General features: G+C 50.8%; 1 protein-coding gene across 3 annotated transcripts in view; it reads right to left on the bottom strand.

The window, feature by feature from the left end:
* Positions 1-24,946, bottom strand: part of PRKCE (protein kinase C epsilon) — a 485,512-nt gene that overhangs the window by 8,787 nt on the left and 451,779 nt on the right. The window contains exons 13-15 of one of the 3 annotated variants that reach the window (XM_077915273.1): positions 22,567-22,755; positions 18,324-18,470; positions 13,063-13,092 (exon numbers count right to left, since the gene is read on the bottom strand). In XM_077915273.1, coding sequence (XP_077771399.1) covers positions 13,078-13,092; positions 18,324-18,470; positions 22,567-22,755 — 351 coding nt within the window. In that variant the 3' untranslated portion in view covers positions 13,063-13,077. Of the gene's footprint in view, positions 1-13,062; positions 13,093-17,119; positions 17,318-18,323; positions 18,471-22,566; positions 22,756-24,946 lie in introns of those variants that run through there. The other 2 variants (XM_077915271.1, XM_077915272.1) reach the window with 2 other exon arrangements.

Here is a 24,946-nt window from a genome sequence, read left to right as displayed (position 1 = left end):
AAAGCACACAGAGAACTCCCTGATCTTACAGGCTGGGGCACGGGGCTGGCTTTCATGTGGCCACTCTGCTGGGCCCTGCCCACCTCTTTGCCTCTACCTGGCATGACAAGAGCAAGGGAGTGGTCACTGTGACCCACACGCACAACCAGATGGGGATGGGGGTCGGGGTGGGGGGACATGCTATCTCCACACAATCTCCAAAATGCCAGCTTTTTTTGTCTAGGTCCCATGTCAGGTTCCAATGCCCTCTTAGGTCCTCCCGGACAGCAGCCTCACCCTATCCCACACCCTCCCAGTGCCCAAGGCACTTCCTGGGTCATGCACAAGGCCCCTTCTAATAGGTCATATGGGTCACCGGCTCCTCTCAGATCCCTGAAGGTACCGCCTGCAAAGCAGGGGACACAGCAGAACATAATATCCATTTGCTGGAACCAATTTCTTTCACCGTAATAGTCAAACCCCAAATTCCTCCTGGCTTTGAAATGTCAATATTCTTGTTTCAGTTCCACTTTGCTCTTTTAAATACTTGAAAAGGAAAAGCAAGAATTCAAATAATTAGAATACTTGCTCACTATCCATTAACCAAATCTTTGCACATGCATGTATATTCATTATACCACACATTCTAAATAACAGAGTACACGTGGGTATGTTTATACAGACATGCTCACATGTGAAGTAAAATGAAATAAAGACTATATAACTGCATAGGGTCTTGCCTGGCAAAAATGAGGGTTGGAACAGAACAGAACTTCAAGTTAGCTATCCTTTACCTAGAAATTTCTCCAAACATAATCCTCCATCCCTTTCTCCTCCTCTTAATTTTGTGAACCAAGAATTGGTCATACTCTCAGATTTTCTTTAAACAAATCAGGGCAAGATGTACAGAGTTCATCTGACACTGAGCCGCCCTGACCTTTTTATTGATTGGTTGGTTGATTGAAAAGATTTTATTTATTTATGCACGACACAGAGAAGCAGAGATCTAGGCAGAAGGAGAAGCAGGCTCCCTGCAGAGGGAGAAGCAGGACCCTGGGATCACGACCTGAGCGAAAGGCAGATGCTTAACCATTGAGCCACCCAAGCACCCTGAAACAATACATTTCTGTTCTAAGGCACCCAGTCTCTGGTTCTTTCCAAGGGCAGCCCCAGGAAATGAATGCAAATGTCAATCTTCTGAAATGGATTTTTTAAAAAATCCAAATGTAATCCTTTACATTTAGCTTTGATTTCTTCTTATTTTGGTACATATTTCTGGCTTATAGAGATCACCATAAATAACGATTCTGTAATTTACTTCTCTGATCTCAGTCTGTAACCAAGAAAGTAGGGATAATAAATGTACCTAGCTTGCCGAGGGTTCTAAGAGAGCGTAACAGGGAAAGCTCACGTAAACTCTAAAGTACTATAAGAATATAACGTTAATTTAATTCTATCATCTATCTCCTCTGCTATATCCTTTGGCTCTGTGTCATCCCAAAACAAGACTGGCACACCCCCCATTACTCTGTTAAGGAGCGTATGACAATACCGTGTAAGGCAGGCTCAGGCTCGGAGCCCAGCCCTCTGACCTGCCCTCTCCAGAGAGCCCTCTTGCAAAGCTGAAAGGTCCACTAGCACCCTTGGAGGACACTGTTGTTAAATCCACTGTGAACTGACCAGCTACAGTCCCTTTTTCCATCTTGTCCAGGAGGATGATATCAGAGACTTTCAATGGCTTTGCTGGAATAAAGACACATAATGCCTGCCTCATTTCTCTGCTCTACTGGTCTAGAATGGAAGTTAATTGGCTCTGAGTGATTACCATTTCCCCCTCAAGTGTCGACAAGCTATCTTCTTATAAAAACTTCTAGATCTGGCTCTTACAGCATCTATCTCCAAGTATCCCAAATCCCCATATTCTATATTTTTGCACATGAGGGAGCTACATGCTGGATTTTTAGGAGCTTTACATAACAGTGATGCTGGCCCCACATCCGAGACTCAGTGCCACTGCTTGGCCATCTGGCTGGGGCATGGGTATAACCCAGACTGCCAAGTGAGCTTTATTAAATGTAATTCATTAATTTCCCTCCCTTGGATTCCAGTTCAGCTCTTAGTGGTTTCTGAGCTAGTCTCTGTACTTCTAAGAGTTTTCCTGTCTTTTCCCGTCGGGGAAAAGTTAGAGACAAAATAACAGCCTTGCTTTTTGTCACTGGTTAACACAGTGCTTTTTCATCCTGTCTGTGCACCAAAAACAAACAAAGTGCCCCTGAAAAAGGAAGCCTCGTGCACTGTGGGTGGGAATGCAAACTGGTGCAGCCACTGTGGAAGACAGCATGGAGGTTCCTCAAGAAGTTAAAAACAGAACCATTCTATGATCCAGGAATCACACTACTGGTATTTACCCAAAGATACACAAAAACACTAATTCAAAGCGGTACATGCACCCTGATGTTTACAGCAGCATTATTTACAATAGCCAAGATATAGAAGCAGCCCAATATCCATCGACTGATGAATAGATAAGGAAGGTATGGTGTATATATGTGATGGACTATTACTCAACCATAAAAAAGAACGCACTCTTGCCATTTGCAACAACATGGATGGAGCTAGAGAATATTATGTGAAATAAGTCAGAAAAAGACAAATACCATATGATTTTACTCATATGTGGAATTTAAGAAACCAAAGGGAAATAGAGACAGAGAGAGAGAGAGAGAGAGAGACCGAGACCAAGAAACAGACTCTTAACTCCAGAGTATAAACTGATGGTGGCCAGAAGGGAGGTGGGTGGGGGGACAGGGGAAAGAGGGGGTGGGGATTGAGGAATGCACTTGTCATGATGAGCCCTGAATAATTAAAAAAAAAACAAAAACTTAAAAACAATAAAAAAAAAAAACCCCAAGACCCCTGGATCTTGCCCCACACCTCATGAACTGGACTCTCCAAGGGTGAGGCCCAGACCTCTGTCTTTTTTTTTTTTTTTTTTTTTTTAAAGCTTTGTAAGTGATTCTGACATGCAGCTTGGTTGAGTCCCTTTGTGTAAAGGAGCAGTGAATCCCTTTCTTCCTTCTTTTCCTTAGTTTCAGAGAGCCTTTTTGTGGTTTAAAAGCCTACTTAGGGGCCTATCATTGAGTTGTTCTGGATTTGGCTTCCTCTGCAGCTCATGCTACATACTGGCATTCCTTCTCAATTTCATGCCCTCCTTTCCTTATTTGGTATTAGCCTTTATGAATGGGGATACCCAAAGGCTCAGTGGGAGCCACACTGGTTTCCCCTGGTGTCAGCTCTGAAAGGCAGTGTAGTTCAGTGGGTTAGCGCATGTTCTCTGCGGCCAGCCGGCCTGGGTTCCATGCCTGATTCTGTCTGGCTCTGCAACCATGGGCAAATCCTGCCGTCTCTCTGTGCTTTAGTTTCACCACCTGTGAAATGGGGATGTTAGTAGTCCTCCCCCTATATTCGTTATAAGGAGTTCATGAAATAACACATGTAAATGGTGAGAGTAAATGAAGAGCGTTGTTTCCTCATCAAGATTTATCACAACTGTGTGGTTAGAACAAACAGCATTCTCTTTGGGATGCTCCTTGAGAGAGAGTTCTATTTGATCTCAGTTCACAGAATAGTCCCTGTTTCACCAGGGCACCTTGGGTGTGTTGTGTCCCTTGCTCTCAGACTCTAGAACTAAGTCTGCTCTCAAAAGCTAAGAGCCAAATGTGTGAGCTCCACCGCTTCCCCAAAGAACATTCCTGATTTTTTGTTTTTGTTTTTGCCTTCCTGCCCATTTTTCTTTCCTCATTTTCACAGATATTATATTTTAGAGTATGTACTTTATACCCTGGTGGGCCATCTTCAAACTTTCTAGAATAAAGATTAAAAAAAAAAAAGGATACAAATTTTATGTTTAGTGGTGCTGGCAGTGATGTCATAGCTCCTCCGTAATGAGCAGGGTGTGTGTGCGTGCCGAGGGAGCCTGGGGAGCACGGAGAGCTGCTAGAGACTGAGGCACAGGGGGACCTCATGCCTCACCCGTGATGCCATCTTCAAGAACAAGACCCAGGGTTTCTAGGCCTTCTGAATGTCCAGGAAATGCTCCAGATACATTTTCATTTAGATCTCCTAATTTCTCAATGTTTCAACTAATTCAGTTAAAAAAAAAAAAAAAAAAAAGGTAGCCTGGCTGAAAGGGTCACACAATCTCCAGCCGGTGACTTCTACTCTAGTCGAGTTGCTTCCACCTTTTAGGGGAAAAGAAAATCAAGACCCATTGCTTTTTAAGCACAAATGATTCAGTTCATGGCATTTAAAGATGGGGAGCCACTCGGTTTTTGGCCATTCACTGGTTCAAAGGAGAGAGCATCATGGGAACGTGGTGTTGCTGGCATGAGTTGCTGAGGAGCCACCCAAGCCTCAGGTGGTAGTCTCAAGTGCCCCCTCCCCTATAATCTGGTCGACTGCCTTTTGTCTAAACCACTTCCGAGGGAAAGTTGCTTTACTTCTGAGGCAGTCTGTATACACATATTTTTACAAAGGACCAAGTCCCTCAGACTACCAGGCCTTCTGAATGAACCTCCACAGCTGAGTTCTAACAAAGCAGCTGTTTGATGAAATCCAACAATTTCCACTCTCTCCTTGTCCGCTCATTATTGTTTGCTAGACTATAAAAATTATGCATTTTCACAAATTCCATTTGAAGAGTTACTTTGGGAACGCTTTTTTTTTTTTTAAAGATTTTATTTATTTATTCATGAGAGACACAGAGAGAGACAGACACAGGCAGAGAGAGAAGCAGGCTCCATGCAGGGAGCCTGATGTGGGACTCGATCCCAGTACCCCGGGATCATGACCTGAGCCAAAGGCAGATGCTCAATCCCTGAGCCACCAAAGTCCCCAGACTTTGGGAACTCTTGCTAACTGACACCAACCTCCTCCCTCATACCCAGCAAACACTTCAGTGATCCCAGGAGTTCAGCCAGCTACAATTTGTCTATGAATGAGCGGTCAATAAGGGGTCTGCAGAACTGCCTCTCCAGGATTTCTATTACAGGGGAGGGTGGGTATCCCCAATATAAAGAAGTTGTTACCAAACTCTGTACACTTGTTATGGTGCTTTTTAAACAAAACTTCACAGAGACTACCCGAAAGTTGGGTTCATTTGTAAGGCAGTGCCAACTAGAAACCCATGGAACTTTAAAGGGAGAACCCAAGACACAATTCCCTGGCATTTCCTGCTAACACGGTCAAGTGGGGAACTTGTCAAGGTGATTTTCAAGTTGTTGTACCTCTAAATTCTACAGCTCAATTATTTTAAGTAAAACACTTCAAGCAAGCCTCTTAACCTGGGGGTCTTACTCCTAAAGCAGGAGTGGCAAATATTTTCCAAAGGGCCATATAGTAGATATGTGGGTTTCGTGAACCACAGGGTCTCTGTTACAAGCACTCCACTATGACGCTGTGGCTCAAGCAGCTGCAGACAAGACACAACTGCACCAGTGTGGCTGTGTTCCCAGTAAAGCTTTAGGTAGGAACGCTGACATTGAATTTCATGTAATGTTCATGTGTCATGAAACATTCTTCTTCAACCATATTAAGAGAAATGTAAAAACCACTCTTAGTCTGAGGACTGCACCAAAAGAGGCAGTGGGCTGGATTTAGCCTGGGGGCCAGCTGGCCAAGCCCTGTGCTAGGGACTGGAATTCAAGGCTCCTGTGAACCTTATAGAACACAATATAGGGTGTCAGGGATCCCTGGGTGGCGCAGCGGTTTAGCGCCTGCCTTTGGCCCAGGGCGCGATCCTGGAGACCCGGGATCGAATCCCACGTCAGGCTCCCGGTGCATGGAGCCTGCTTCTCCCTCTGCCTGTGTCTCTGCCTCTCTCTCTCTCTCTCTCTCTCTCTCTGTGACTATCATAAATAAAAAAAAATAAATAAATAAATAAATAAAAAGAATCTGTTTCTTGGTCGCCTTAGTTTAAAAAAAAAAAAAAGAACACAATATAGGGTGTTGGGCTTATGGAAACATTTTTCTGGGAAGAGTTGACGGATTCTTGAAGAAGTGGTGATCTGATTGCTAAGACCACAGATTTGAAAGTTTCCCCTTGTGCAAAGCCTGAGTCTCTCTAAGGTCTGAGAACTCTGAGGAATCCACCTAGGGGAAGACACCCTGACAAGCATTCTCAGGACCTGAAATGTCCCCTTTTGTTTAAGTCCCTTAGACCATGGGAGTTCCCAACACGGGATGTTCCCTCTGGGGTGGTAAGTGTTCGGCAGAAAGGCTGAAGCGACCCTATGAAAATGATTGGGAAAAGTCCCTTGGACTCAGACTTTGGATCTGAGCCTCTTTCCAGAGGGTTCTTTTAAGACTAGGTGAAGTCATTTGTATCAAAGCTTTCTACAGACAGCACTTTTTCATTCCTTTTAGGGCAGGAGGTGTTTCTGTGCAGCTCCAAAGGGTGGCGCTTATTATACCTGCTCAAACCCTCCCAGCCCACCACCGTCCCAGGCCGGCCAAGGTTCACAGAGAAGTACACTTTGTGACTACCTGCCTCTAAAATTTGATAATCAATGTGCAATGCATACATTTCAGCCAAGAGTCATTCTGGGCCATGTGGTGAGGGACAAGTCCTCACCACCTGTGCGGGGCACACAGGTACTTGATGACATTCAGTGTGGAGTTTATAAATGGCCTGGAGGTGCCTCTAAGTGCCCTGTGAATCTTGGCTCCCCAGTGAGGCAGGGAGCACCCTCTACCACTAGCAGTGCCTGGCTCAGAACTGGGGACTCGCCAGCTTCAGGTTAATTCCGTGGACCTTGCTGAGTCCCCAGAGGATGGCAAGGAGCAACAGCTTTGCTCAGAAGGTGAGTCCGCCACCCCCTTGGATGGGAAATAAGAGTAAAAGAGGGTCCATTTCCCTCTCAAATGCTATAAAGGACTTCTGAAACCATTCCTGAGGCCTCAAGGCCTCCATTCTGCTAAGGAGTCTGGTGCTGCTATGTGGGGAAGGAAACACCCCTTCCTGGGGAACCATCCTCAACCTAGGCTGGTCCCCCTCATACATCTGGGCTGCCCCGTGCCTCTTCCCTGGGACTCCTTAGAACTAGGGCGAAGTAGTGACATGCTGGGCATCTCTCTCTTGTGTTCCTAGCTTTGGCACTGGGCTCGGCACACCTCTTTCTGCATGTGGAAATGTCATAAAGCTCATGCACGGAGGCTCTTCCAGGTGCTGGGGACTGCACTCAATGCTTCACCCACCTGATTCACTCAAGCTCACCCCCACCCTAGGGGGCAGGCTGTGCTGCCACAGCCCCCACGAGAGGGATCATGAAACAGCTTGCCCAAGGTGCAGCCAGGACTGAATTCAGATGTTCTGGCCCCAAGGCCAATGTCCCTGAAACGTACCTTCCTGCTGAGGACTCCAGCCCGGAGCCCAGCACAGGTACCCAGTTCAGTGGCTTCCACCTGTAGTCTTGTTGCTATGTTACAAACACCTGCATTCTTCCCTGTGTCCCTCACAGTCCAGGAGATCGCCATCCCCACTATACTTTTTTGGGTTCATTTCTTAGACATTAGGGTGATGAAAGGCATAGCCCTTCAAAATGTTCTATTATAACAAGCAGTAAGAAATACATTTTGTATATAACCTAGTGGACCATCCCCTCATCCCAGGGGGATTTTTTCCAGCAGTTCCGGGAAAGATTCAGCAAACTAGACCTTACCTGCATTGCATTCTGGGCTCTAGTCTGGTGTTCTGTTTATTCTGTTCTATTCTACTGACGCGACCCAACCCCACCTCACCCTACCCTATCTTATCCTATCCTATCCTATCCTGCATTAAAATAGTTTTCTTCACCTGATGTGTTAAATTGATTTTTACAACCCACTGCTGGAGAGACCCCAAAGTAGGGTAACAGGGTACCCAGTAGGGGTGTGGGGAACTGACAACACGTGGAGAACCCAGAATGGATATCCAGGAATAAACAGCCGAGGAGGAGACAGTGTCCTGCGTGCTGTGGCTCGCCCGAGGCCTGAGCGCCCCAGCCGGGCTCTGCACCGAGCCGGCCCCACGCAGGACGTGCAGCAGCAGGACCTGTGCCCGATCAGGAGCCCGGGTCTCTGGCTGAAAGTGGGCAAGCTCACGGTGGCAAAGCTGGCCCCGTCCACTTCTCACTATGGGGTCCTTTCTCACGTAGCATCTACTTCTCGAAGCAGTGTCACTGTTGACAGCTGTTGGGTTCAGCTCTTCTAGGGATACCTTTTGGTGCCCAGAGAAGCTTTCCAATATGGTCTTGGCACAAGCTCTGTTCCTCCACTCACCAATCCCACCCCCACCTTATTTATGAAAATGTTCTAGATAGAAATCAGTTCTCTTGGCTGGGATTTATTATTGCTCTGCCTGCTGGCTTTGAAACGGGGATTGTAAACACTCTAATATATGCCTCTCAAGTCAAGATGAGGTCACCTACCTCTCTTACCGTTCAACAATTTCAGGTTTCCTAATGCAGGATCTTATCACCCCCCAAGTTCCCAGGCAGACACTGGAATAGCTCTTGGGCCATAAAAGGTGAGGAGAGAATTTGGAGATGGAGCTGAGACAGAAATATTCTCTGGAAAAAAAACTGTCGATCCACAGAATTCATTCATTCGCTCACCCCACGCACATACACTGAATGCCTGCTGACTGCCAGGAGTTATGCTGAGGGCACAGCTGTGCACGAAACAGATAAAATCCCTCCCCTAACAAATTAACCAGAGCCGGCTAATTGTTGGTGTTGGGTGACGGATACACGGGGATTCTCTCTACTTCTGTAAGTGTTTGAAATTTTCCATGGTTAAAAAGTTAAAAATATAATTCCCAAGTCTCAAACACATGACGCTGAGTGAAAGAAGCCAGACACAAAAGAGCACATACTACAAGGCTCCATATATATATATTAAACTCTAGAAAAGCCAAACCTACTCTCCAGTGACAGAAAGCAGATCAGGGACTGCCCGGGGCAAAGGGCACCTGGGAACCATTTGGGGTAGAGATGTCCTATATATTCACCGCGCTGCTGGTAACACGGGTGCACCCATTTGTGAAAATGCATCACAACACACGCATTAAATGGGTGGATTTTATTCTATGTGAATTTTATTACAATAAAGTTGACTTCAAAGAAGCTCCAATCCCTGCCCTCATGGAGCTAGAAGACACTGTAGGCATTACATAAGTCCCACATTTTACAGGAAGGGAGCAGAGAAATTCAGGGACTTGCTCCGCATCTCACAGATACAGAGACCAGCACCCAGCCCTGTCCTCACTGCCTGTGGTACCAGGTGGGGGCTCAATTCTGGAATCTCATGTTTTGGAGCGACTGTATTCTGAATCATTTAGTGGAACACTCACATCCCAGGTGCCTGGGTACCTGGAGCCTGAATCTGCCCTGCCTCCCCAGGAGGACCACCAGTCCTGTGGTTTCCAAACACTGGTAGAGATGCCGGGAGGAGGGAGTCTGGCCCAAGCCCCAAGTCAAGGTCTGCTTTATTTCCCAAGTCATCACAGATGATAAGTCCCACCACAGGCTTATCTTCCCATCTCCCTACTTAAGGCAAGTATCGTATCTCACCGCCCCAGCCATTCTCGACCTTCTTCCACACCTAGCTGGGGCTCGCACACCTGAAATACTCCACTGACATTCAAGCTCTGCGCTCTAAGAAATGCCCTTTGGGGGTGGAGTAGGTCCCAGAGAAAAGCAGCCAGAATCACGTGGAGGGTCAGAGTGCTGAAGGCACATGAGCCAGGCCTCCTCACTCTGAAAAGACTGACGTTGAACTGTAATGATGGGTCACATACCTAATGTGTGTTTGTCAAATCCCAGAATTCTGGAATAATGTTTGAATGTCAAAGGTTAGGCCAAATCCAATTCTGTTACCATCTGCTGCCCCGGCACAAACAGTGGGGGTGTAAACAGGGCACCGATCCCCCCGTGGCAAAGCTGGGTTTCCAAGAGCTTCTTTTTTCCGTGACAGCCAGCTGTGCCCCTGGGGATTCAAAGTCCTGGACGTGGAGGCTGGTGTGCGTGGGGAACACGGTTGGCTTTCCGTGCAAGCTTCCCTTGATGCCTGTACCCTTCAAAGACCAAATGCTGGCCGGAGGCCTGGAGGCCTGAGGCCCTCCATGGGGAAGGCATGAGGTTCACTCCGCTGAGTGAACTCCTCATACCTTGGATGAGGTTCTAGCCTCTGGAACCTCGGATGCCCGGTATCCAGCCTCTGACTGCTGGCCCTCCGCTCCAGGCTGCCAGACCCTCGGTTACCCTCTTCTGCAAGAGAGGGGCAGGAGGGTGCTGCTCATGCAGCAATGTGGTCCCACCCAGGCAGGGCCGTCTATGAGATCACGGGTGGGCAGTGGCTCCCATGGTCCACAGAGGCCCTGCCTGCTGGCTTGTCTACAGGAGCTCTCTTCTGCATTCCATCTCTCCTTCCTCTCCTCTAACCCCAGGAGGCAAGCCTGAGAGACTCCGTCCCCAAATCAAGTCCTGGATTTGACACTACACTGGTATTCCTCAAGGACTTCCTGCTGCCCGAACTCCTCAGGATGGTAACCTTAGGGTGATAGAGGGTTCTTTTTTTTTTTTAATGATTTTATTTATTTATCCATGAGAGACACAGAGAGATGCAGACAGAGAGGCAGAGACACAGGCAGAGGGAGAAGCAGGCTCCATGCACCGGGAGCCTGACGTGGGATTCGATCCCGGGTCTCTAGGATCCCGCTCTGGACTGAAGGCGGCGCTAAAAGGCTGAGCCACCGGGGCTGCCCTGGGGGGTTCTTTACTTCCTATATGAGCCAGCCTCCTCTGCAGCTTCTCAGAGGGCAGAAAGTATGTGCTCTCCAAATTCCTGCTGAAAATTCTGAAAATTGCTGATTTGAACCCCGTCTTTTTTTTTTTTTTTTTAAAGATTTTATTTATTTATTTGAGAGAGAAAGAGAGCTAGTAGAAACAGGGGGAGAGGCAGAGGGAGAGAGAAAGGGAGAAGCCGACTCTCTGCTGAGCAGGGAGCCCAATGTGGGGCTCAAATCCCAGGTCCCCTGGATCATGACCTGAGTCGGAGGCAGAGGCTTAACCGACTGAGCCACCCAGGCGCCCTGAACCCTGCCTTTCCCTCCTTTCCCCCAGCACCTCTTCCCTAAAGGTTGTCTCTCCCTAAACCTTTCTGGCTTTCTCTGCCAAGAGATCCAGCTCCTCTGGAGGACCTTCCCCGCTTCAAACAGACATAGCCTGCAGGTCCCACGCTCCCTGGTAGGTTGTGCGTTAGCTCAAGTGCTGATGGAGTGGGGAGGACATGAAGTTCAATATACACCAGTTTGATGAACCCATGACGGCAAATCCCAACCTAACAGCTGTGAAATCATAGATGAAAACTTCGGAGCTTATAGAAATGCCCAACCCAGCCCAGCCCAGGGCTCAAATTCCTCCCCTGAGGTGATAGGTGGGGGCACCAAACTGACGTGCAGGTCGGGCCACAGGAATGCTCCTGCAAACACGGTTCTCAGATGGAGAAATCTCTTCTGCAGAGTCAAAGATGCCCCACTGAGGCTGTGTAGCTTAGAAATACTTGGGAACCTGCTGTGTTCACAGGGCCATGGCGTCATCAGGCTGCCACCACTTTAGGGCTGGGCTGCAGGGTTGTGCTCAGCAACAGCCCCGCTGAGAAAGAAAGAAGGCAGAAGAAGTAAACTCATACAGTTCAAGGGGGCCAGACCCTTGGGGTTCCCCAAAGGCCATTAGAATGGCTGGGTCCATCTCTGCCTTGCTGTATCTCCGGGCTCCCGGTGCCCACCTCCTCATCTCAGAACAGGGGCAGGGCCAGAATTAAACACCAGAAGTCTCTGGGCAGAGGCTGGAAGGCGCTCTCTGCCAGGCCTCACCTGCTCTTCTTCCCTGCGATGGCAGCTTCCCTGACCACATGGTGTAATCCCCATGCGAACCCCTGGCCTCTCCAGGAGCTGTGCCCTGTCCGGCCCCTTGGCCTTAGAGCCCCGGGGTCTCCAGCACTATCAGCGTCAGCACTGTGGCAGCACCTGCTGTGCCCAAGGGCTGTGCTGACCACTCCGCACCATTTGCTTTGCCCTCCTCCCAGCCATTCAGCATAGGCGATATCACTATCCCCGCTCCCCGGATCAGCGGCCCGAGGCCCTGACTCTCCTGCAGCCTGGCCACATCTGATCCCACAGCCTGGCCTCCTGCAAGCCTTAGCTCTTGGTTGCTGGGATGAGGGGGGAAGCAGAGGCTTCGTCAGGCTGGGTGCGGGTGGAGAATGGAGAGGGGAGCTAACACTCCTAGAGATCTACATGTTTGGCTCATCCTGTTCATAATTCTATGAGTATTTTTCATCCCCATTTTATAGCTAAGGACGTGGGGCTCAAGGAGGCCAGAGGTCTGGGGGTAAAGTGACTCCCCAGGCCCACGTGGCTATCCTGCAACAGCAGGTTTATTCCAACCCAAGCCTCTCTGTGGTCAGAGCCGGTGCCCGTCCACTGTACCATGTCACTACCTAAGCCAACTGCCAGAAGCAGGCTCCTGGACACTTCCCATGCCCTCCAGGCCCAGACCGGTGTCCCGGCTCTTGGTGGGACCGTGCAGCCTCTGGGAGGCTAAGCTCTCTCACTCTGCCATGGACACAGTGCAGGGGGATGCCCTGACTGACGTCTATAGGAACCGGCCAGGCCCCGTTCCTGCTCTGCCAGGTGGAGGAGGAGGTCAGCCTGCAACGGTCACCTGGGGCTCCGTCTTCACGGCGCACACCATCAGGTGGTGCCTGGGGCAGGGGCCTCGCTTTGGGGGAAGGGGCGGCCCGTCCGGCAGGGCTCCTCCTCAGGCTCCTAGGTTGGTGAGGTTGTGAGGGTCTCCTGCCCACTTCCCGGTTTTCTCTCAGCACAGCCCGGTCATGCAGGAGCATGCAGGGAAGGCCTCCCTTGAGGGTCCCGCCATGCAGTGTGGATGGCTGGATGGAAACGGATCATGAGGTTGAAAGGGCCTCCATGTCACCGGGCCTGAGGGCTCACCTACCTGGAGAGACTCCCCATTCTGGAGGCCTTACCTTAAAGAGGGACACTCACACTGACGCAAACTTGAAAAAAGAGAACACGTACACAAAGAGAAGTTTACTTGGCCAGCATTTCCCTCATTGCCCTTGGCTTTCACTGAGGAGAGCTAGCTAGGTTCCTGGGGAGGCAGGGCTCTCCCTCCTCCACTGGCCTCCCCCACTTCCAGCGCTAGAGCCCTGGGAGCCATAATCTCCGAGCCTCATGTTTTTTGGCAGGAAAGGAGCATCACACAGGAGAGAGGCCCAGAGTGGGACAACACCTCCAAGACCCGCGTGGTCAGACGATGCTGCCCAACCTCACGGAACACATCACTCCGGCCCTCTCTGGTGCCCAAAGGTGAGCGCACCAGGAATGCAAAAGTGGATCGTGCTACATTTATTGACTACATGACGATGCCACCACCTTGGATCGACATCCCCAGTGGAACAGGCGGATGGATTCTATGCTTGGAGATTGTTCCTAGCATCAGAGGCCTCACCTCCAGCCTCACTGGCTTTTCCATTCCCCGCCCCCCCCCCCAACCTGCTGCCATGTGCCCTTGCTCTGAGGCAGGCCACCTCCAGAGACGGATGTGAACCCATCATGATACCAAGCCTTTGGTCTGGTGTTGACGGCTTGGGCAGAGTCAGTTGGATCCGTGGGTGGCTACATGGTGGACAAGAGGAGTATAAAAGGGAAAACGAGGGAGGGAGAGAATACAAGAACGCTGGCAGGATGAATGACAGGGAATCTCCACGCAGAAGCAGAGGCCACTGATCAATGTCCCGGGGTGGGGGTTAGTGCAAACGGGCGTAAATCTGCAGGCAGGCACCCCGGACTACTGACAGCTGGTGAGCCAGGGCAGGGTTAGACAGGGAGGCTCAGGCGCCAGGGAGCAGAAATCTCAGCTTAGCAAACATCTCAAGAAGGCAAAGGCCCGGAGGGGACAGGAGCCATCCGAGGTATGCGAGGGAACTGGACTAGAGGCCAGAGGCCAACTGCAAATCTGGACAGTCTGGTGGGGGAGCTCTTTGGAGGGGCAAGGCTTCCTACAGAGAGGATGGAAACCAGGCCCGGGAACTTGCCTTATCCTCAGCCCCTGTAGGGGTGATCGAGGGTGATCGAGGCACCCCTGCCTTTAGCTGGACCGGCCCCAGGCAGTGGGCAGGTTTGCTCTCCCACCGCAGGCTCTACTGTGCAGAAGCTTCATCCTAGTGGTGGCGGTGGCAAGAGTCGGAGCTCCAGAAAATGTGCCACTCTGTCTTGGCTCTTCTTAAGCTCTGGCCTGGATGACGTGACTTCACCCAGCCTCACGCCCAGTACCTCCCGTCAGACAAAACCAATTCCCTCCTGAATCAGACAAGCAGGACACGCCCCCAGGTCCTTAGATTCAGTGTGTCAAGTAAATTCAATGGGGTGGTCACTATCCAGCTGTTTCCTGAGGGGGACGGTGGCATTTTGGTGGTGATGTCAACGGGCATGGGTGGGGAGCAAGTGGAGCTAGCCCAAGACAAAGGAGCGCCAGAGCTCCCTCGGGGGCCCAGGTCTTTGACTGAATGCACTGGGGGCTTGGGGCATGAGATTATGGGGGTGTCTGTGCCTCTGGTTTCTCTGCCCTCCACCACCAAATTGCAAGGCTGCTGATGTTGCTCACATACTTGTCCTCTCCTTTCTCAAGGAGTCTGTCCCTAAGATGCAAGAACTGCACGCCGTCCCTGGCGACTTAGAAGGCACTATCCTGCCCACTTCTTCCCACGGTCAGGCTCCAGACCCACTTTCCTTCCTCCCTCCGTCAAAATCTTTCCTTTTAGCTCTCCTCAAAAGGCATCTCATGTGCCCTAAAGCTTCGGGACACCTTCAGCCCGAGGACAGCCTGTCTTGTGATGGAATCCCTGCCCTGTACACGGGGGACAACTTCTGCGGGACCTACTTCAGCCCCCCGTGTCTCTCCAGTGACCTCTTGTGGGAGCCCACCTATTTTGCCGGTGGGTACCTGGCCCTGCTTATGGAGCGGAGCCCTCTCCTCGGCTGTGATCTGAGCCAGGCGGGTACTCAGGGTTGATCCTGAGTTAATAAGAGGCGGGTAGTGGCTTCTACAAACCTCGTGTGAGTTCCACATGGGTCCTGAGAGGCTTTCAGTATGCTTGTCACTGTGGTGGGCTTTAATTCAACTTAAAATTCATTTCTGTTGTATACGAGCCCACAGAGGACTCAGGGTGGTACCACCAACATTCTTCAGAAAAAAGCGTTCAGCCTAGGGCCTGACTCGGGACACCTTTCCAACCTGCTAATGAGATGTAGACTGTTCTTTTCTTTTCCATTTTGATACTTCTCCAGAGGGACATCTCTAGGAAATACATGTGACCAGATACCTAAATACTTGACCAGATACCTAAATAACTTGAACATTAAAGACCTGTAGCTGAGAACTCTGTAAGGGTCAACCAGTATTTAGCCTGAAATGTGACCAGAAAACATCTCTTCGCGCAATGTCAGTCTCCTTCCTTATCCTTCCTTCAGATGTTCTAACTCTCTCTTCCAAACGGAATTTAAACCAGCTGGATAAATGCCCTCCCCCCAACTCCCAGTAGCATCCAGGATTACTCTGGAGGTCTGTGGGGTCGAGTAGGAACATGCACAGAACATGTGCGAAGCAGGGATGAAATCAGTCTTTGGGAACGCTGACTCAGCTCGACATCCTTGGGAGAGCCTGGACGGCCCCTGCCCTTACCTTTTGCCATCTTCCCAGGTCACACCCCAGGAAGCCTGTCCTGAGCCCCTGAGAAAAGGCAGCAGGAAGAGTCCTGCCCTCTGGTCCCAGGTTGGGGGCTCGTGAGAGGCCCAAGGGAGGGAAGCACAGGTCCCTTGTGACTCCAGGAGGAGAAGGAGTCCCCCCTGGCCCCCAGGTGAGATTGACTCCTCATGCAAGGATGTACTTCTACTGCTGAGACCCTCTCCCACCCCGGCCACAGGAGCGCCTGCCTGCACTGCTGGCCCGCCATCCCTGCCTGTCCGGGCTGGGTGAGGCCTGCCCACCAGCAGACTGGGTCATGAGTTGGCCTCCTGAGTCACTCTCCCCTCTCTCCCCCTTCCTCTGTGTTTGGTTCCTTCTCCAACCCGCAGGCCCACAGAAACCTCACACTTGTTCCTCACGCCCTTCCCTCATTCTGGGGAAGCCAGATATAGCTCAAAGGGTCACTCTTGTTTGCCCTTTCACTTGGCTCTGCGTTCAGAGAGAGGGTGACACCCCATGTGAGGGTGACAATCCCTGGTACTGCTAGGCCTTTGGGAAGGGCTTCTGGAGACAGGAGTTTCATGAGGCCCCTGAAATCTCAGAGCTCTCTCCTCTGCTGGATTTGAGCAATGTTCTGCCATCGGTTCATCCCAAAGAGAGACTCTTCTCCATGAACCCATACTTTAAAACTTCTTTGGGCCTTTTATCATAAAGCTCTTCCCTAATTCTCTGCTTCTCAGCAGAGACTCCCTTGCCTGCCTCTGCCACACCCCACGCCCTGCTGACGGTCCCCGGGGCTTCCCTGTGTTCTGGCCCCACACCCTGTGGGGGGGCTGCCCCCCGCCCCCCGCCCCAGCCTGTCCAGCCTGCCCCAGCCCTCCGGGAGCCTAGCTGTGTGTTGTGTAAGTCATTTTGCAGACCTGCACGGGCCGATCAGGCCCTGCTCTTGTCCTGGGGCCCCATTCTCTACTTAAGCCCTTCTTCCCACTTTGCTTCAGGTTGATTACCTTAGACTAAACCCACAATAGCATTGTACCCTCAGATCTGAGTCTTTAGCTTTCCCCTCCTTTTCCACCTGGCCTCTGGTCTTCTACTTCCCCTCTCTTTTTCCAGGACACACTTAATCTTGTCCTTGAAGACCACTCTCAGAGACCCTTCAGTGGGGGGGGGGGGAGGGGGGTGCAGGGCGGGGGGAGCCTGCAAGCAGGATGGCACAGGGAGCCCTGCCCAGAGTCACAGCAGGCCCCAGGGCCGAGGGGAAGACAGATGGGTAGGGGCAGAGGTGATGTTAACAAAGAAAGAAGGTGAACCTAAATCTGGCCTGTGCCAAGCTGTGTGCCAGCCGGCGGAAATCATAAACACCAGAGGAGGAAGCAAATGAGGAACAGGGACCCAATCGAGTGTCCAGGAACAGTGAGCCTTCCACCTTCTAGTCTGGCCCAGGAGCAGGTCACGCCTTCAGCTGAGAGTTGCCTCCTACTTGGGGCATTTCTGAGAATCCCAGCACTATCAGTAATCGCTCCCCAGAAAACCTCCTGGAATACAATGGAATTCCTCTCAGATGATTCACAGAGCCCAGGAGGGTCCTTCCTGTCCTTAGACGTGAGGGAGGAGGGGGCCACCTGACAGAATGTGGAGTGGCTGAGGTTGACTGGATGACTTTGAGTCCTTCCCACGGGGGACCCCAGTTCCACCATTCTGGGGCTCCTGCCCCCTAGTTTCCCTATATCCCATCCCCCCCTGTGCTCCCAGTGTACTAGCCAGCTGGCTGCCCCAATTTTGGGTCTGAATGATTGCCTCGTCGGGCTACAAGCTAACAGACTTAAGATACTCCCCCTCCACGGGCACGCACACTCTAAGGACAGCACGGCTGCCCCTCTGCCCCCCAGGTCACCGCCAGGACACGGCCTCTGCTCTCTGATTCCTCTCGCCAACCGTGAGCCCCAACATGCGTTCCTGCAGCCCCCGGACGGGCATCACCGCACCAGGCCTGAGGACCTGGACCGAGATGGGCGCTGGGGCCGGAGAGGGGTCTGCAGGGACAGCACCGCGGATGAGGGTGCGGGGGCTCTCGGGACACAGCCTCTCACAGGCTCGGCCCGGGCCTGGCACAGCGGGGCCCTCCCAGGCGTCAGGCACCGGGTCGTACCCTCGCGCTCTACGCTAGGGCCGCATCATCACCCGGACTGTGGCTCTTACTTTGTACTCTTTAAATGGACTCAGTTTGTTTCTAAGGAAACCTCCCTTCTATGCCTACCAAACATGTTATGTAGCATTTGTAACTTTTGATCATAAGCAATCGACCGGTCTCTATTAAAATTAAAAAGTCTTCTTCTGTGTCCCATGTAAATCACGATCTTGGTTACGGCTACAGGTTATGTATTTTTAACACTAAACTCCTAGGGCCTAGGAAGACTCTTTGAGGGAGCGTCTCGGCTCCTCCTGCCCTTGCAGTTGGGGCTGTGAAAGGTGCCCCGAACCCCTCTTTCTACGCGCCCAGGCCCAACCCATGGTGTGGAATGAGCTCCGGGCCCTACTTACAATTCGAGGTTTGAAGGGCGGCTTGATCTTCTTCTGCTCCAGGAGCACCCAGTCGATCTCCTTGAAGAATGGGTGCTGCTTGATGGCGTCCTCGCCGTTCTGTGCTGCCACACAGCCCAGGCGCTTGTGGGGGTTCTTGGTCATGAACTGTGGGGAGGATGACACATGGAATTAGTGACAAAGGCCTGGAAGGGACAGGCTGCGAGGGAAAGATCGAAGTCAGCCAGGGCAACCTCTTTGGTACCAGCTCCTAAGCCTGTTTCCTGCGCTCCTGGGGGCTCTGCTCCCCACCCCCAGGGAACTCTTTTACTCTTGTAGAGAACTTACCATGTGCCAGCCGCCATCCTAAACCTAGCATACATACTAACTCATTTCATCCAAATGTGAGCCTCTGAGGTCTATCAATTGTCCCTATTTTAGAAGTGAGGTAGTTGAGGCACAGAGAGGTTAATGGGCTTGGCCAAGGTCAGTCAACAAGGTAGCATGCTGGAGTAGGAACTCAGGCTGTTACTAACTCCCCGAGTCCCCTCAGATTCTCCAGTCTTCTCATCAGGCCGACTGAGGTCTGATAAATTCACTTACACCAAGAGGTCAATGGTGGTCTTTGCCGAGGTAAGGAAAGAGAACCGGGGGGGGGGGGGGGGGGGGGAAGGAAAGAAAAGAAAGAAAAAAGGAAAGCGGAGCAGATAGTCATGCTAAGGTAAATTATCAAAGACACTTCCTGCACTTCTCCTTTTCCTGGCCCCTGGCCCTCTCACTTTTTAAAAAATTTAATTTGTAATCTCTAGCATACAATACCCAGGTAGATCAACTGATAAAAAAAAAAAACAAGAAAAGGAAAGGCTTATGGCTTCTCAATACTTGTCTGTAAAAACCACATTGATGTGTTTTATATTTGTTGGCTGCCGTCTCGTGAGAAGAGCCTCTGGCTTGGGGGCAGCTTCCTGAGATGTTAAAATCTGTATTTTTATCCGTGGCCCTGATACTTCCCCCACACCACCCAGGTGAGCTTATTCCTATTAAGTGAGTCAGTTCTGATGGCAAATAAGTTGAGTAGATGTGTACCATGTAGCCTTGAAAACACTCAGGGTTGGGAGGTGGAACTATTTCTGCTGCCACCCAAAGTAAGGGCAGAGGGGTGTGTGTGTGTGTGTGTGTGTGTGAGACACCTGTGTGCTAGAGACAGAGTTACATTTCACAGGGTGAAGGCTGAGAGTCTGTATTTAAACAAAGGAACTTAAGAGGACGAACCATAATCCAAAGGAAGAAATCTGTACTGATACAATTTCAGGCTTCATTAGCAAAGGAGATTTTCTTGGGTGGGGAGGGTCTCCTACTGACCCTTGCCTGGTGCTCTGAAGCCAAAGCACATGGATGCGCGATAGGGAGGGCCGCAAATAAGTGATGGGGTGGGGGCAGATTCGAAGTAGGAATGGTACCAAGGCACACTTCACCTTCCTTTTTTTTTTCTTAAAGATTTTATTTATTTATTCATCACACACACACACACACACACACACACACACACACACACACAGGCAGAGGGAGAAGCAGGCTCCATGCAGGGAGCCTATGTGGGACTCGATTCCAGGTCTCCAGGATCACGCCCTGGGCTGAAGGCAGCGCTAAACCGCTGAGCCACCCAGGGATCCCACACACCTCACCTTCCTAATCTAAAAGTCGGCAGAGGCTACCCCTGCTTTAACGCTCCTGATTCCCACCACCCACAGGATAAAGTCCACAGACTTTGGCACGCAGAAACTTCTCAGTCTGAACCCAGGCTACCTCGGCTGGCCTCCTGTATCCTTTCTTCCCCTGGTTGAATGCCGCTGTCCAGTCCCCATGTATCCTCTAAGAACCTGTCAAAATGCTGCCTCCTCTGTGAAGCCTCCCCAGATTTCCTCCTCTGTAGGTACCTGGGACCTCAGGTTTCTTGTTTATTTAAATTATAATTTGTCTAGACATCTCTTTCCCTTGGTGAGCGCCAGGATATGAGAATCATTCCTATCTTCCCAGCACGTGGTTCAGCACCTAGCTTCTATTGTGCACTCAGTACATCTGAATGATTAAATGGGGGGCTGAATGCTGGGCCTCGGAGCACAGTGTTTAGGAAGGAAGGCACCAGGGCTGGCACTTACTGTTGCACAGGTTGTGCACTACATGACTCTATGATGCAAATGGTCTCCTCTAGAGTTCTGCACCACTGTCATGTGAGTAGCTGCCCTTAGACACATAGCTCAGTGGCCAGAGTCATGGAAAACCTGGCCTGGCCTGAGAATCAAGGGACAATGTGAGGAAGTCAAGTGTTCCAAGGCCAAGGGAGTAAAGACTCTTCCTTACTTCCTTAGCTCTTCCTGCCCTTCCACTTCTGGGGAGGAAGTATCAGGGCTACTGATAAACACACAGGTTTTAACATCTCAGGAAGCTGCTCCTGAGTCCGAAGCTCTTCTTGCAGGGAAGATGCCTTCTCTCAGAGACTTTGCCCTCGCCAACCATCTGACACAGGTGGAACCTCTAGCTTCTGAATCTTTGAAAGTCAAAGTTCCTGAACCTCTGCGCTAATGACAATTTGCACTGGATACATCTCTGTTGTGGGAATTGTCCTGTGCATCGTAGGATGTTTAGCAATGTCCCTGGGCTCCACCCACCAGATGCCAGCAGCAGCCCTCCTCCAAGCTGTGATGGTGAAAACATCTCCAGATGTTGCCAAATATCTCCTGGGGTGGGACCGGGGGTGCGGGGCTAGGGGGTGGGAGGGCAAAAATCACACTTTGTTGGGAAACACTGCTCTGGGTCATCCAAAAATGAAAGGGCCTTGCCGCAGTGCGGGCAGGGGGGCTCATTGGCTTGTTGGGCTGGTGTTCAGGGTCCCGGGCAAGTGAGTAGCTCTGCTGGGCTGGTGCTCTGGCTGCTTTGGGTGTTGCCTGCAGGCTTCTCCTTCGCCGGCCCCCCACATAATGCCTACTACATACTAGATGCTCACTGGCACGCACTAGATGAGCGAATATACATTTTCTATTTGCTTCCTTTAGGATGCGTGGATGTATTTTTTTCTTTATTGCCCACCTTTGCCTGCTGGATGATGGCTGCTATACTCACCAATACTTACCTTCGTGTGAGGTGTGATGCCTTGCACACTGGAAACCCTCAATAAACAGCAGGTCATTGAATTATTAACGGTGAGGGAGGGGGGGAGGGAGGCAAAGGGATATTGGTGAAGTGAGGGGAAGAAGGAAGGGGAAGAAAGCAAGAGCTGCAGGAGAGAACAGCATGCTCTGGTGTGGCACTTTCCAGAATGCGGTATATGTGCTCCCAGACACCGGCAGAATGATTTGAGGTCTTTTTGCCCTTTTCCTATGATGATCTGTGTTACTTAGCTATGGCAATTGATACTGATTTTCTGTTTGTGATATACAATTTCTTGGTAAAGTATGTGTAATTAGGTAAATATCAGTAATTGATCGAAAGGACAAGTAAATCACAGTTGAGAGGCTACTTGGCTATGGACACCCGGTGAATGTGACGGGCCAAGTGCTAAACTTTGTAGCATTCTGATGGGTGACAGAAGCCAGGACCGAAGTCAAGGTTCTCACCTGTCACTTCAGTCCTGCCTCAACCCAGCTCAACTGCTCTGCTTACCTTCCCTGCACCTCACCTTCCACAGCTTTCCCAGGTAGACAGGGAGCTGCACTTACTGGCCCTGGTATAAGTGGCTATACGTTGCACAAACAGTCGTGCTGAGCAAGCACAAAGCATCTCACATGTGAGGGATTCTTTGTGGGGCTGGGGACAGTCTCTGTCGTATCTGAATCTGGCACAGCTGCACATGTCTTGAGGGGACACTTCTTTTCTGATCAGCTCTTCGGCCACAGAGATGCTGTCATGGACACAGGTGCACAGTGCCCACCTCCCTCTTGCCCATCAGGCTCCAGAGGGAGACGGGCGCAGGTGGCAGGGGAGGAGGCAGGGTCTAAGGCCCAGTGCAGCCTGGGTTGGTTCTGCTCCCTCTGAAATGTGGGAGCACACAGACTTGTGCAGGGCTCCCTCTCAGGAGACACAGACGTGTCCCGGTCCCACAGAAGGCAATTTGTGCCTCAACTCCCTGAATTGGCTGCCTGCATGCCTCCCATTCAGCCGCAGCAGCAGAGGTGGGTCAGAGAGAAGCAGTGGGGAGGAAGGGAGAGGGAAGGGGTGGCGGGGAGAGGGGGAAGACGGAGGAGGCCAGGGGAGCAGCGGGACTCACAGCTTTCAGGATGCTGACGGCCTCCTTGCTGAGCCACACGGGGTAGAGCACGTCATCGTGGAGGATGGACTCGAACAGGTCGTCCTCATTGTCGGCCTCGAAGGGTGGCTGCCCGGCCATCATCTCGTACATCAGCACCCCCAGGGCCCACCAGTCCACCGAGGGGCCGTACTCCAACTCCTGCAGGATCTGGTCGGGAGGCAGCAAGGTCAGGGCGCGCGGGGACGCCCGCCCGCAGCCTCCCTGGGCCGCGGGGACCATGGGGGCCGCGCCTCCCTTTGCAGCTTGGTCCCCGCACAGCGGAGCCCTGGCTCATAGGGCGGAGATGGGAAATCAGCCAATTTGGGGAAAAGTGAGCTTGGAAGGCATTATGCCGGGGCCTAACGATCACCTCTCCGAAGGCAACCCCGACTGTCTGCCCCCTATGGGAATCACTCGCCGTCTCTTTGAGCAAAGGTCCTGACTTGAACTTGGGACCATAGAAAATGCCTGTGTATTTTGGACACTACAATTAGGGTCAGGGTAGCAAGACGTGGATTAAGAGAGACACAGGCGCGCTCTAAGTAGCTGAGCGCCGAGCCAGAAGATGAGCTTCCCGGGCACCTCCTTGAAATTGTCCCAACGTTGGATTCGCCTGAGCCCCCTGCTTTTGGAAAAGGAACTACAGTTAACAGATCTCCCCATCCTTTTGTATTTTGGCCACAAAGGATGCCTAGGCTTTTGGATATTCTGGAAAAAGACCCATCTCTGATGTTCCTCACCATTCCCATAAAACTTATTGACGAATCCCTTGTTTCGCTGCCTCATAGGCCCAGGCCTTCTCGTTTGATCTGAGGCATCCCCGCCATCCCCCCGCCCCCACGGTCAGAACATTCCCCCTACTGCAATAGCCCCCGTCAAATTGTCTCCTCGATCATCCGGTGGGCTTTGCCTTTGTCAATGGTCCCTACTCTTACCTACACTCTCAGTCTCCCTTGCTTCTTTTCCTCTGGCCAAAGGCATAGTCAAACTCATTTATGCTAAATGTGTTACGCACAACACATGACTTTGGAATACTCTGCCATCAGCTTCCTGCATAATGATGTATGGGGACTGCAGTTTTTACAAACTGAATCATGATTTCCACGTCTGGGAGGAATGCTACCTAAAGAAGCTGCAGAACCTTGTGAAAAGCAAGTAATAATCGCCCCAACCCTATTTTTTTCCTGGAGCACTGGCCGTGTGTTACTGTGCAAGACACAGAAGAACAGGCCAGGGTGTTTCTCTACCATTCCGAGTTGGGTGCTAAATTCTCTGGGTGATCGTGAACCATTCACTTGATTTTGTCATTAAATGAAGGTCAGATTCTCAGCTGAACCTCCTAAGATTAATTAAGGTGGAAGATTTTAAAAACACATTGCAAGATATAAAACTCTATAACTGGAAGTTGGTATGAAAACCGACCAAATACTTGGTCTCTGCGTATATATACAGGATGCAGCAGGTCAATGATATGTGTTTGGCTTGGAGTAGAAATAAATGCTGAGCTGGCCCCACTGCTAAGGAAGGGTTTGTGAAGTGAGGTCCGCATCCCATAATTATTTTCTCCTTTTATCAGAGCTGGATTAGGCAGGGTGCTGCCCATAAACACACAGAGGAGACGACTTCTCCAGGTTGCTCTCGGCTCTGTAATTCTACGAAGAATTTCAAAAAGTGAAGGTGAGAGAGGACAAGCATGGCTGAAGTGCATGTCCTAAAAGGGGTGTCCATCCAGGACTTTCCCTCAAAAGGCAAAGGCCACGTACAGTCACTTCAGCTTGAGGGATACCTCAGGCAGGTAACCTCTCAGGTAACCTGTCCAGAACAAGGCTCCAGCTCAGTTCTCAGATTTCTGGAGGGCAAGGGAGAAGGAGGCTGAACGTGAGTACTGGGATCTTCCATGGTCTCCTCAAAACACCCTTCTAGAGACTACAGACCAGAGATTGCTTGGGATTAAGTAAAAAGACTTAGGTGGACATCATTTTGAAAACAGTAAAAACACGCATGTTTTAGGAATCCTTTGAATTTAGAATGAAAAGAAATGTAAGAAAACACAGCCAACTTGGAATTACTTGGGGCTGGCAATCTGCTGAGACTTTTTGGTCTCTTAGCCCAGTGGTGAACACACGGTATCTGTAGGTCAGAGCTATAGGCTCTCCACTGTCCCGAGAAGCCAGTAATGCTGCTCTGTGCCAAAGTCAAAGCCAAAATCAGTGGCTCCTTTAATCATGAAAGATCTAGCACCCCACCTGGCTCACCATGGCCCTGCTGGTTTCAAGGGCATGGTTATCACCCACCTCTTCCAGAAAGCTTTCCCGAACTTCCCCAGCTTTTCTCTTCTGACATCCTAAGACCCTTTCCT

The sequence above is a fragment of the Canis aureus genome, chromosome 11, assembly GCF_053574225.1.
Source record: "Canis aureus isolate CA01 chromosome 11, VMU_Caureus_v.1.0, whole genome shotgun sequence".
NCBI classification, from domain to species: Eukaryota; Metazoa; Chordata; class Mammalia; order Carnivora; family Canidae; genus Canis; species Canis aureus.
The sequence above is the reverse complement of the archived record's forward strand: the minus strand, read 5'-3'. Positions and strand labels throughout refer to the sequence as shown.